The 13989-nt window shown below is 47.3% G+C and overlaps 1 protein-coding gene across 3 annotated transcripts in view; it reads left to right on the top strand.

Moving 5' to 3' along the window:
* Positions 1–10795, top strand: part of TTC19 (tetratricopeptide repeat domain 19) — a 104582-nt gene extending 93787 nt beyond the window's left edge. For all 3 annotated transcript variants that reach the window (XM_063955863.1, XM_063955862.1, XM_063955865.1), the window contains 3 exons: positions 9108–9262; positions 9351–9513; positions 10491–10795. In XM_063955863.1, coding sequence (XP_063811933.1) covers positions 9108–9262; positions 9351–9513; positions 10491–10642 — 470 coding nt within the window. In that variant the 3' untranslated portion in view covers positions 10643–10795. The remainder of the gene's footprint in view (positions 1–9107; positions 9263–9350; positions 9514–10490) is intronic.
* The last annotated feature ends 3194 nt before the right edge of the window (positions 10796–13989 follow it).

The following is a 13989-nucleotide window of genomic DNA, read 5'->3' as shown; positions in this document are numbered from 1 at the left end:
AGTGGTGGTAGAGGTTCCCCTGCTTCAAAGAGGGCAGGGGTACTACTCAACTCTGTTTGTGGTTCCGAAACCGGACGGTTCGGTCAGACCCATTTTAAATTTAAAACCCCAGAACCTTTACTTAAAACGGTTCAAGTTCAAGATGGAATCTCTCAGGGCGGTCATCGCCAGCCTAGAAGGGGGAGATTTTTTGGTATCTCTGGACATAAAGGATGCATACCTACATGTCCCCATATATCCTCCTCATCAGGCGTACCTGAGATTTGCGGTACAGGATTGTCATTACCAATTTCAGACGTTGCCGTTTGGGCTTTCCACGGCCCCGAGAATTTTCACCAAGGTAATGGCGGAAATGATGGTGCTCCCCGGCGCAAGCAGGGTGTCACAATTATCCCGTACTTGGACGATCTCCTCATAAAAGTGAGATCACGGGAGAAGTTGCTGAGCAGCGTATCACTTTCACTGAATGTGTTACAGTGACACGGCTGGATTCTCAATATTCCAAAGTCGCAGCTGAATCCTACAACTCGTCTGCCCTTCTTGGGCATGATTCTGGACACAGACCAGAAAAGGGTTTTTCTTCCGAAGGGAAAAGCGCAGGAACTCATGACTCTAGTCATGAGCTTGTTGAAACCAAAACAAGTGTCAGTACATCATTGCACTCAAGTTCTGGGAAAGATGGTGGCAACATACGAAGCCATTCCATACGGCAGATTCCATGCAAGGGCCTTCCAAAGGGACCTATTGGACAAATGGTCCGGGTCGTATCTGAAATTGCGTCAGCGGATCGCCCTGTCCCCCAGGGCCAGAGTATCTCTCCTGTGGTGGCTAAACAGTGCTCACCTTCTAGAGGGCCGCAGGTTCGGCATACAGGACTGGATCCTGGTGACCACGGACGCGAGCCTCCGAGGTTGGGGAGCGGTCGCACAGGGAAGAAATTTCCAAGGACTTTGGTCAAGTCAAGAGACTTGTCTTCACATCAACATCCTGGAACTAAGGGCCATATACAACTCCCTACGTCAATCGGAGATCTTACTTCGCAATCGACCAGTCCTGATCCAGTCAGACAACATCACCGCAGTAGCTCATGTAAACCGCCAAGGCGGCACAAGGAGCAGAGTGGCAATGGCGGAAGCCACCAGAGTTCTTCGCTGGGCGGAGAATCATGTAAGCGCTCTGTCAGCAGTGTTCATTCCGGGAATGGACAACTGGGAAGCAGACTTCCTCAGTAGACACGCTCTGCATCCGGGAGAGTGGGGACTTCATCAGGAAGTCTTCGCGCAGATTGCAAGTCGGTGGGGACTACCCCAAATAGACATGATGGCATCCCGTCTCAACAAAAAGCTACAAAGGTATTGCGCCAGGTCAAGAGACCCTCAGGCGGTAGCTGTAGACGCCCTAGTGACACCGTGGGTGTTCCAGTCGGTATATGTGTTTCCTCCTCTTCCTCTCATACCCAAGGTGTTGAGGATAATAAGAAAAGGAGGAGTGAGAGCAATTCTCATTGTTCCAGATTGGCCATGAAGGACCTGGTATCCGGATCTGCAAGAAATGCTCACAGAAGGTCTGTGGCCTCTTCCTCTAAGGCAGGACTTGTTACAACAAGGTCCCTGTCTGCTCCAAGACTTACCGCGGCTGCGTTTGACGGCATGGCGGTTGAACGCCGGATCCTAGCGGGAAAAGGTATTCCGGATGAGGTCATTCCTTCGCAAATAAAGGCTAGGAAGGACGTGACATCTAAACATTATCACCGAATATGGAGAAAATATGTTTCTTGGTGTGAGGCCAGGAATGCTCCTACGGAAGAATTCCACCTGGGCAGTTTTCTTCACTTCCTACAAACTGGAGTGAATTTGGGCTTAAAATTAGGCTCCATTAAAAGTTCAGTTTTCGGCCTTTACCATTTTCTTTCAAAAGGAATTGGCCTCATTACCTGAAGTACAACTTTTGTGAAGGGAGTACTGCATATTCAGCCTCCTTTTGTACCTCCGGTGGCGCCTTGGGACCTTAATGTCGTGTTAAGTTTCCCTAAGTCACATTGCTTTGAGCCACTTAAGACAGTGGAGTTGAAATATCTCATCTGGAAGGTGGTCATGTTGTTAGCCTTGGCTTCGGCTAGGCGAGTTTCGGAATTGGCGGCTTTATCACATAAAAGCCCCTATCTGGTTTTCCATATGGATAGAGCGGAATTGCGGACCCGTCCTCAATTCCTACCTAAGGTGGTCTCATCCTTTCATATGAACCAACCTATTGTCGTGCCTGTGGCTACACGTGACTTGGAGGATTCCGAGTCCCTTGATGTGGTCAGGGCTTTGAAAATTTACGTGGCCAGAACGTCTAGAGTCAGAAAAACAGAAGCACTGTTTGTCCTGTATGCAGCCAACAAAGTTGGCAGCCCTGCTTCAAAGCAGACTATTGCTCGCTGGATCTGTAACACGACTCAGCAGGCGCATTCTACGGCAGGATTGCCGTTACTAAAAATCGGTTAAGGCCCATTCCACTAGGAAGATGGGCTCTTCTTGAGTGGCTGCCTGAGGGGTCTCGGCACTACAGCTGTGCCGGGCTGCTACTTGGTCGGGGTCAAACACCTTTGCAAAGTTCTATAAGTTTGATACCCTGGTTGAGGAGGACCTCCTGTTTGCTCAACCGGTGCTGCAGAGTCATCCGCACTCTCCCGCCTGTTTGGGAGCTTTGGTATAATCCCCATGGTCCTTACGGAGTCCCCAGCATCCTCTAGGACGTTAGAGAAAATAAGATTTTAAACCTACCGGTAAATCTTTTTCTCGTAGTCCGTAGAGGATGCTGGGCGCCCGTCCCAAGTGCGGACTATTTCTGCAAGACTTGTATATAGTTATTGCTTACATAAGGGTTATGTTATAGTTTCATCGGTCTTGGACTGATGCTATGTTGTTTTTCATACTGTTAACTGGGTAGTATATCACAAGTTATACGGTGTGATTGGTGTGGCTGGTGTGAATCTTGCCCTTGGATTACAAAAATCCTTTCCTTGTACTGTCCGTCTCCTCTGGGCACAGTTTCTCTGAGGTCTGGAGGAGGGGCATAGAGGGAGGAGCCAGTGCACACCCAGAGTCAAAGTCTTTCTTAAAGTGCCCATGTCTCCTGCGGAGCCCATCTATCCCCATGGTCCTTTACGGAGTCCCCAGCATCCTGTACGGACTACGAGAAAAAGATTTATCGGTAGGTTTAAACTCTTATTTTTTTCACAAGATATACTTGCTGTGTATTTTCACTTGTGATTTATAGTCAGCCTATATATCTTTTGGATTCCCGGTTTGTGCTGACACAATCACACTTCACGGGGAGTTCTTGCTAGGTCTATTGCTGCTAAGAATTGTACCGGGCTGCCCAATATTGTGCTTACTGTTATGTCAGCTACACGAGGCGACGGAGCTGGGGCTTCTCCCACATTGCGTGGTAGTGAGGCAACAGACTTTTTGGAGGATAATATGGCAGCAGAGAGTTCAGGTTCATGAGGTTCCTTACACCCCAGTGGGTCCGTAGCACCGGGGGCAACAAATAACCCACCTTGGGCTACCTTTTCCACGCTGTTAAACACGCTTGTAACTAAACTGACGCCACCTGTGGGACCACCTGTGCCACTGCAGCAGTTTATGGTCCCTGCAGTTAATCCGCCATAGGCAGATCAAATCTCAACTCCGTTACAGTATTTGAACCGGTCACTGACTAAATCTAAGTGTCGCTCTCGCCCGCCTAAGACTAAGGCGTCTTCTAAATGGGCCATTACTCCTCCCAATCCACCGTTATCCCGGACACATCCTCTGAGGAAGATGGTGCGTATACTGACCCCACAGACCCTGACAGATGTTTCTGATGGGGAAGGGAAGTCATTGGTGGATGTCCCTGATCTGATTGAGGCAATTAGGCTCATTCTTCAGGTGTCTGATGATCCTGAGCCTGAGGCTGTCTCTAAAAATCCGGATAGGTTTAAGAGTAAGAAGGTGGTTAAACAAGTTTTACCTCATTCTGAACACCTGATTGACATACGGCAGGAATCCTGGAAAAATCTGGGGACAAAATTCACACCTAATAAGAGATTGTTGGCTCGCTATCCTCTCTCTGCAGAGGTCTGTAAGAATTGGGAAACTCCTCCGCCTGTAGATTCTCATGTGGCGCCCATGGTAGTTTCCTCTGCTCTGCCAGTAACTACCGTCACCTCTCTGAAGGAACCGACGGATAGACATGTAGAGGGTTGTCTGAAAGCGATTTACACCCTAATGGGGGCTGTGCGTAGGCCAACCATTGCAGCAACTTGGGCTGCTGAAGCTGTTGAGGCGTGGGCTCAGGAGCTTGAGGCGGAGCTGCCTTCCAATGCATCTGAACATGCTCGACAGTGTCTCCTATATTACCACGGCTTCTCTGTACCTTAAGGAGGCGGCCTCCGATGCCGGGGTGCTGGCGGCCAAGGCTGCTACTACGTCCGTCTTAGCCAGACGTATCGAGATCGTGGTCGGTGGATATGGATTCCAAGAAAACCCTGGAGGTGCTTCCTTTCAAGGGAGACATTCTCTTTGGAGAAGACCTCAATAAGATTGTGGCTGATCTGGCTACAGCTAAAACAGCTTGCCTACCTAGTACGGCTCCTTCCACACAGAAGGCTAAAAGTACTTTCCCTCGGCCCTTTCATCCGCCAGGTAAAGCAAACGGTCAGGCGTACCCGAAGCAAGCTCGTGCTCCCAGACCCGCCAAGCCCAGACTGAAACGAGCCTGGGCTGCCCATTCAGCCTGCTTCCAAAACTGACAAGCCTGCCGCATGACTGGGCGGGCCTCCCTCTGGGGGATCCCAGGGTGGGGGGCCGACTTCTAGGTTTTGACCAGGAATGGTTGAAGACCACTTCAGATGCCTGGGTAAGGGAAGTTGTCACTCGAGGTTACGCCGTGCCCTTCAAGAATTGTCCCCCTCATTGATTTTGCCTGACAGATGTTTTTTTGGACCCTACAAAGGCAAACACTCTGCATACGGTGGTACATTCCCTCCTGACCACAGGAGTGGTAGTACAGGTGCCTCTGGCTCAGAGAGGCAAAGGGTACTATTCACTGCTGTTTCTAGTCCCGAAACTGAACGGGTCCTCGTGGCCCATTCTCAATCTGAAGTCCTTGAACAAACATGTGCGGGCCTCCAAGTTTCGTATGGAAACTCTGCGCTCTATTGTTCTGGCCTTGGAGCCTGGGGACTATATGGTCTCCCTGGACATACGGGATGCCTACCTGCATATTCCTATCGCAGTGTCTCATCAGCAGTTAGCAGTACCTGAGGTTTACGGTTGGCAACCTTCATTACCAATTTTGGGCGTTACCCTTTGGTTTGACAACTGCTCCCCGAGTTTTCACCAACGTAATGGAGGTCTTGACAGCTACACTCCGCCGTCAATGGGTCAGGATCCTACCATACTTGGACGATTTGTTGATCCTGGCAAATTCCCCAGAACTACGCCATCTCGATCTGACTGTCAAGTGCATGAAAGCCCATGGGTGGCTGATCAACTGGAAGAAATCCTCCCTGGTTCCTGTTTGGAGCATGTTACATCTGGGAGCGTTATTGGACCCTCGCAACCAACGGTTGTTCTTGTCTCAGGAGAAAGTCCTGATGCTTCAGGACAGGATTCGATGCATCCTATCTCGTCCGCAAGTGTCGATACATTCGCCAATGCAAGTGCTAGGTCTCAAGGATGCCGGCTTTCGACATGGTGGAGTGTGCTCAATTCCATTCTCACCCTCTGCAGAAGTTAATTCTGACCAAGTGGGACGGCCTGCCTCACCAGATCAGATCTCACATGATCTCCTCGTCTCCGGCGGTCCGCCTGTCTCTGAGCTGGTGGCTTCAGGACCAATTAGTGAGCAGGGGCCATCCCTTCTGGATATCCAGCTGGGTCCTGCTGACAACGGATGCCAGTCTGAGAGGTTGGGGCGCGGTGTTGGAACAGCACTCTCTTCAGGGTCGGTGGACCAAGGAGGAGTCTCTACTCCCGATCAATATTCTGGAACTGCGGGCAGTTTTCAATGCGTTGACAATGGCCCAGCATCTGATACAGAACAGACCTGTTCAAGTACAATCGGACAACGCCACCATGGTGGCGTACATCAATCATTAGGGTGGCACTTGAAGCCGCATGGCAATGAAGGAAGTATCACGGATTCTTCAGTGGGCAGACCATCATCTGCCGGCCATATCTGCAGTGTTCATTCCGGGGGTCCTAAACTGGGAAGCGGAGAATGGAGCCTCCATCCAGAGGTGTTTCAACTTCTCATGGACAAGTGGGGCCTTCCAGATGTGGACCTGATGGCTTCTCAACACAGTCACAAGGTTCCGGTCTTCGGAGCAAGGATAAGGGATCCTCAAGCAGCGTTCGTGGATGCTCTGTCAATTCCATGGAACTTTCGGCTGCCGTACGTGTTCCCTCCAGTGTCACTCCTGCCCAGAGTAATACGGAAGTTCAAGCAAAAAGGAGGAAACCTACTTCTGATCGGTCCAGACGGCACTGGTTCTCCAATCTACTGGGCCTCTTGCTAGATTGTCCCCTTCTACTTCCACAACGACCAGACCTCCTCGTTCAGGGCCCTTGTGTTTACCAGGACTTGGCCCGTCTGGCTTTGACAGCATGGCTCTTGAAGCTTCTGTCCTGAGCGTCAAGGGTTTTTCTGCGGCGGTCGTTCAAACTATGTTGAAGGCCCGTAATCCGGCTTCTGCTCGGATTTACCATAAGGTCTGGAATGCTTACTTTACTTGGTGTGCATCATGACGTTTTCAAGTTTAGCACGGCCAAACTGTTGCCCTTCCTACAGCAGGGCCTGGACTTAGGCCTGCGTCTGGCCTCCCTCAAGTTTCACATTTCTGCCTTGTCTTACAGAGAAAGATCATACATTCACTCAGGGTGTGTTGCGGATTCAACCTCCATATGTACCTCCTGTGGCCCCTTAGGATCTGTCGGTGGTACTGGAGGCCTTGCAAGAGTCTCCATTTGAACCTCTTGCCTCTGCCGACCTTAAGTGGCTGTCCCTTTAACGAGCTGTTTCTGCTGGCTATTGCTTCAGCGAGAAGGGTCTCGGACTTGGGTGCCTTATCCTGTAAGTCCCCCCCATTTGATTTTTCATCGTGACCGGGCGGTTCGTAGAACGCGACCAGGTTATTTACCCAAGGTGGTGTCTTCATTCCACCTTAACCAGGAGTTTGTGGTTCCGGCCTTTAATTCTCCTGAGTTGTCTTCCAAAGAGCGGTCTTTGGATGTGGTACAGGCTCTCCGTATCTATGTGAAGAAAACATCCTCCATTAGGAAATCTGATTCTCTATTTTATACTGTTTGGTTCTCACAAACATGGCTGGCCTGCTTCCAAGCAGACTCTGGCCATATGGATTATAATGGTGATTGCACATGTTTATGTACAGGCTGGTCGTCCGGCTCCTGCTGCCATCAAAGCCCATTCTACTGGGTCGGTTGGACCTTCTTGGGCGGCCCACCATGTTGTGACCCTTGAACAATTGTGCAAGGCGGCTACGTGGTCCTCAGGGAACACGTTTATAAGGTTCTATGCCTTTGATACTTCGACCTCCCAGGATGCTTCCTTTGGACGCCGGGTTCTTGTGCCCGCTACAGTGCGTCCCTTCTCATAAGGAACTGCTTTAGGACATCCCCGATATTAATCCGTGTGGAGCCCAGTGTACCCCACAGCAGAAAATGAGATTTTACCGTTGTTAAATCTTTCTGCGAGGTACACTGGGCTCCACAAGGCGCCCACCCTGACGCACTTATCTTCTTTGGGTTGGTGTGGCATAGCCGCTGACACCCTCTCCTGTGGTGAGTGTGTGGTGTACTTGGCTACGAGTGATTGTCGTCTCTACTACCTGCTACTGCATTGGGCTGGTTAACGAAACTGAGCTCCTGTGCAAGGAGGCTGGGGTTATAGAGGAGGAGGCGGCGCTGTGCATCTTGGGAACAGTCAAAGCTTTGAGCCTGTTGATGCCTCGGATCAAGATCCTACTCTACACCCCGATGTTAATCCTTGTGGAGCCCAGTGTACCTCGCAGAAAGAGATTTAACAACGGTAAGTTCTTACCATAAATCTCGTTTTCTCCTATCATAACGTATATTTTTTTGTTCTATAGGTGATACTGATACGTTTAGTATTTTCAGCGTTCTACCGCTAGCAGTAAAGAGATGATTAAATAACATTAGTATACTAAACAAATTAAGACCACAACGGTGTAATTAAATGTTACTGCTGCTTCTAATGTCTGTTCAGCTCTCAATAGAACATCTTCACTTGTTATATAAGGGCCCAGATGACTTCCAATTTTTATGGATTGGTTTTGAAATTCAATTTTTTTTTACTCCCTAAATGTCATACTAATAGAGACCAGTAAACAGAGTTCTAACTAATTATTTCATTCTGATCTGTATGTGTTTTCTATAGTCACTACGGTACATAATTAGGTTGTATATTACAGTATCTGATTTAATCACATTTTATGAGTTGTATATGTATAATGTTTTGTACCGCTGTACATTGCAACAATAGTTGGTCTTTGTCTCTCATTGCCAGAGGTTAAAGTGAGCCGGAACAGGCCAGAACTGCATTCCGCCAGTTCCATTTAGAGACTGAACGCAGTTTCGCCTCCTCCGGCTCACCTAACCTAGGGAAATGCCAGGCGCCCGCTGAGACCGTTACCAACGGGCGTCTGCTCTTTCCCCCTCAGCAGCAGCCGGAAGGAGTGAGCTCCGGATTCAGACTCAGGCAGTGTGCGACGCTATGGAAGAGACGTCATGACGTCTCTCCCATAGTTGCAAGGAGCGGGTGCCAGATGGAAGCTGTGGTCTGGAAGCAGGAGCGGGGCTGGTGAGTATTGTGTTTTTTGTTGTTGTTTTTTTTTGTGTGTGTAAGCAGTGCTACTAGAGGGGGTACTGGGGGCATATCTACTGGGGGGCAAACAAACGGGGCATATCTATGGAGGCATAACTACGGGGGCATTGGGGGCACACCTACTGGGGGGCAAAACTACTGGGGGTTTAAGACTGTCCTAGATAAAATGAACAGTTATTTGCACGTCATTTCATATTTATTTGTTCTTGCAGCAGAGGAGAGGAAAAACACACGCCTTCTTTTAGGGCTCTGTCTGGATTCGTATGCACGTTACCTAGTAGCAAACAAGCAGCTGGTGTATGCTCAGACCATGTATGAGAAAGCCCTACAGATCTGCATAGAGGAACAAGGGGAGCTGCACCCACAGGTGAAAGTAAAACTACCCTCATTGAGTGTACTGTCAGTTGTATATAGTACTGTCTCTTCTGATCATGTGACTATGTTTTGTCATGCAGACTGTGACTCTTCTCAGTGACTTGGCCTCCGTGATGGAAGCACAGGGCCACTATGATGAAGCTTATGCTTTTGTGAATCAAGCTCTTGGTTTGGCTGAAAAAATTGAACACCCTAATCACCATGTCATACTCAGTAACTTGGCAATGATCCTCATGCATCAAGGTACATTATACAGCTACAGAACCAAATCTTTATAACCATACCTGAAAGTAAAGCCCAAGTTTGATGTTATAGTTGTGGCACAATTATAAAAAGGGAGACATAATTAATATATAACCATGTGTGCATGGTTCAATAAGGAGCCCTTCATCTTTGGAAAACTGTTTTTTTTTGTAGGTCTGGGTGAGTTGGACTAGGGACAACTAGGGGCCACATCATTTTAAAAAGGGGACTCCCCACTTTTCTATGTGGGTGCACACCACTTTACTGGTAAAATTACTGTACGAGTGTAAATGGTTATGCAGTGTCCTTCCACCCATATACAGAAAATGTATGTTTTCCATAGTGCAGGGTAATTGCATGGTGATCACCCATCCCTTCTTGTATATCCAGAGGACAAGCACTATTCGTCCTTCGCAGTGAAGTGGTTAATGTGTGTGGCCACCTTTCTGTTGTTTATTTGTCATGATGAGCAGGGCCGGTTCCGTGGCTTCTGGCGCGCGGGCGGCTTTAGGGGGCGTGGCTTCGTACAGGGGGCGTGGTCATTTACGCCCCCTGTACAGACTGAAATGATGTGCGGTGCGCAATGACGTCATACCGCACAGCAAAGGTCCTCTCCACGAAGGCAAATGTAGCGTCTAGTTCCCTTCGTGGAGAGGACCTTTGCTGTGCGGTGCACGATGACGTCATCGCGCACCGCACAGTAAAGGACCTCTCCACGAAGGGAAACTAGACGCATACGCGTCTAGTTTCCCTTCCCAGGGGCAGCGGCTAGCGGCAGCAGGGGGGGAGCGGGGGGCACACAGCAGCAGCGGATCTTGCCCTCCGGATGGCGGCGCCCTGGGCAAAAGTCCTGCTTGCCCGTGGCAAGATCCGCTACTGATGATGAGGTGCTTTACTGAAATCAATCTATAACCTTAAATCATGTTTCTGACCTTTTCTTTACAAAAACTCATGTTTATTTTGTCTTTTTGAAACAGGGTCGGATCACTTAGCAGATACTGAGCGGATTTTTAAGCAGGCTCTGGCAAAGGCGGAGGAGAAAAAGGACTCTGAGTCTATTCAGTATATTAAGGAAGGGCTGTCTGAAGTGGCTAGGAGGCAGGAGAAAAATAAAACCCAAAATACATAGCAATCCCTTTCAGCTACAAAATAGCCAGCAGACAACGATATTCCATTGCACAAATGGGTTTGGACATGTAAGATGCTATTTGCTAGACTTGTGGGGACTGGAAAAAAATATAAATTATTGGTTTTAAAGTAAATAAATATTGGTTATAATTTGTATTACTGGTATGTCCTTAAGAAAGACTATAGGGATGTCCTTAAGAAAGACTATAGGGACATAGGCCATAAACTTAAGGCAAGGACCTTTAAGGTAATCTCTGAAATATTACCTGTGCCACGTGCTAGCCCATGGAGGCAGAGGGAGATTAGGGAGGTAAATGTGTGGCTTAGCGACTGGTGTAGAAAAGAGGGGTTTGTGTTCCTGGAACACTGGGTGGACTTCTCAGTCATGCGCTTTTTTTGTTGTGATGGATTGCACCTGAATGAGGACGGGGCAGCAGTGCTGGGGGGGGGGAAGGATGGTTAGAAGGTTGGAGAAGATTTTAAACTAGATGCCCGTGGGGAGGGATTAGAAAGAAGCTACGGGATCATTAGTGAGTGCAGCAAGGTGGGGAGGTATTAGGCAGAAAGGGGGTGGAGAAGGGGGGAGGGGAAGGACAGCTAGAATTGGAAAATCAGGTAATGCGAAATTAAGAATGGAAAGGATACCAATGAATAGACCGGTAAGGGTATTGCTAACCTAAAGTGTATGCTTACAAATGCAAGAAGCATTTCAGGCAAAAGGGGGAAATTGGAAATGCTTGCTGTGAAGAGGTTCCCAGGCAGACGTAGGAACACCAGGAGAGAACTAGGAGATAAGACTTTATAAGAGGAGGTGTTGGCTGACAATATGATATTATAGGTATCACAGAGACATGGGATGATTCCCACAACTTGGCAGATAACTTGGAGGGTTATACTCTTTTCAGGAGAAACAGGGCTATTAAAAGAGGGGTGGTGTATGTCTATGTCGAACCCTTTCTAAAACCATACTTAAAGGGGGTGGTATTCATGTGACCGACGGTCGGGTGACCGACGGTCACATGATCTCCTCCAGCATCCCGACCCCCACTATCCCGATGGTCGGCATGCCGACCAACAGGGACTATTTCCACTCGTGGGTGTCCACGACACCCATAGAGTGGGAATAGAACCCGTGGCGACCGTAGGTTGCCAGCGAGCCCGCAAGGGGCTTGCACTCGCCCCTCCCCGCCGGGATCCCGGCGTCGGTATGCTGCCGGGATCCCGGCGTCGGTAAGCTGACCGGCGGTCAGCCATACTACACCCCTTAAAGGAGGTTATTTACGAGGGAACTGGATATATTGTGGAGACATTAGGTGTTGAAATTTCTATTGGAAGTAAAGGTACAAAGAAGCTTTTAATAGGGGCATGCTATAAACCGCCTGATAGTTTGACTGAGGAAGAGCAACTATTGATGCAAATCTAGAATTCTACAGGACTGGGGGAGGTCCTAATCATTTGGGATTTTAAATATCCGTCCATAAATTGGGCCAGCGAATCATGTGATATAGATAGGGGTAAAAGGTTCTTAAATATGCTAAAAGATAACTACTTGTCGCAAATAGTTGAAGAACCAACAAGAGTAAGGACTATATTATACCTAATACTATGATCACAGTCTACATTAGCTTTCAAATTCAGCATCCTAAGGGTTCAACTAGAACTCTTAACTTTAAAAAATGCAACACTAAAGGACATTGATTGGGAAACTGTTTCAGGAAAAGAACACTGCTGTAATGTGGGATGATTTTTAAATCGATGCTAGACAAATATACGCATAAGTGCATCAACATGGGCAGTAAAAATAAGAGTATTAAATTCAAACCAATGTGGCTAAACAAAAAGGTAAAAGAAGAAATGGATAAAAAGGGGTGAGCATTAAAAGCTTTTAAATCAGATGGGAAGGTGGAGTCATTCCAGTACTACAAGGAATGTAACAAAAAATGCATAAGGAAATCTGGGCAGCTAAAATAGAAAATGAAAAGCAAATCACTAAGGAGAGGTAAAACTAATCCTACATTTTTTTTAAGTTCAGAAATGATAAGAGGCTAAAAAAAGAGAATATAGGACCATTAAATAGAGATTAGTGAGTAACAATAATAATAGTAATGTGAAAGTCCTGTTGCTTAATACTTATCAGTCTGAGGATGTAGTCCGTGAGTGTTTAAAAAAATATTAAGACTAATAAATCTCCTGGTCCAGATGGACTTCATCCTAGGGTTCTGATAAAGCTAAACGCTGAAATAGCAAGGCCACTGTATATGATTTTCACTGATTCACTTGCATTAGTCATGATACCAAAGAATTGGTGTATAGCAGAGGTAGTCCCAATATTTAAAAAGGGCTTAAACGCCATCCTGGTAACTATATACCGGTTAGTCTGACATCAATAATGGGGAAACTTTTGGAAAGTATACTAAAGGATAGCATACAGGAGTACTTCGAAAACTCCCATGCTATTAATAAGAATCAGCATGGTTTTGTGAGACATAGGTCATGCCAAACTAATTTGATTAGCTTCTATGAGAAAGTAAGTGACAATCTTGACCAGGGTAGCGCAGTAGATGTGTTCTATCTGGATTTTGCAAAAGCTTTCAACACCGTGCCTCACAGGAGGCTGATTTTCAAATTAAGGGAGCTTGGTATAGGAAACACTATTTGTACATGGGTGACTAATTGGCTTGATAACAGGGAACAGCGAGTGGTGGTTAATGGGATGTTTTCCACCTGGGCTAAAGTAATCAGTGGAATACTGCAGGGTTCTGTGCTGGGCCCACTATTGTTTAACATATTTAAAAATGATCTAGGACAGGCCTGGCCAACCTTTGGCTTTCCAGCTGTTGTGAAACTACACATCCCAGCATGCCCTGCCACAGTTTTAACATTCCCTAGTAGTGAAATTGTGGCAGGGCATGCTGGGATGTGTAGTTTCACAACCACTGGAGAGGCACAGGTTGGCCAGGCCTGATGTAGGAGAAGGACTAGAAAGCACAATGTAAATTCTTGCAGATGATACTAAAATATGTAGGGTAATCAAGTTAGATGTGGAGTCTCAGAGCGATTTATCTAAACTGGAAATTTGGGCAATTAAATGGAGTATGAGGTTTAATGTGGAAAAATGTAAAGTCATGCACTTTGGGACTAAGAATTAACATGCAAATTACCAATTAAATGGGTAAAATATAGGGGAAACGGTATTAGAAAAGGATTTGGGGGTGTTCATTGATAATAGATTTAGCAGTAGTACACAATGTCAAAGTGCAGCAACAAAGGTAAATAAAGTGTTATCATGCATTAAAAGGGGAATTGAGTCAAGGGAGGAGAGTAATCCTGCCACTGTATAAATCATTG

Source organism: Pseudophryne corroboree, chromosome 2, assembly GCF_028390025.1.
Source record: "Pseudophryne corroboree isolate aPseCor3 chromosome 2, aPseCor3.hap2, whole genome shotgun sequence".
In the NCBI taxonomy this organism is placed as follows: Eukaryota; Metazoa; Chordata; class Amphibia; order Anura; family Myobatrachidae; genus Pseudophryne; species Pseudophryne corroboree.
The sequence above is the reverse complement of the archived record's forward strand: the minus strand, read 5'-3'. Positions and strand labels throughout refer to the sequence as shown.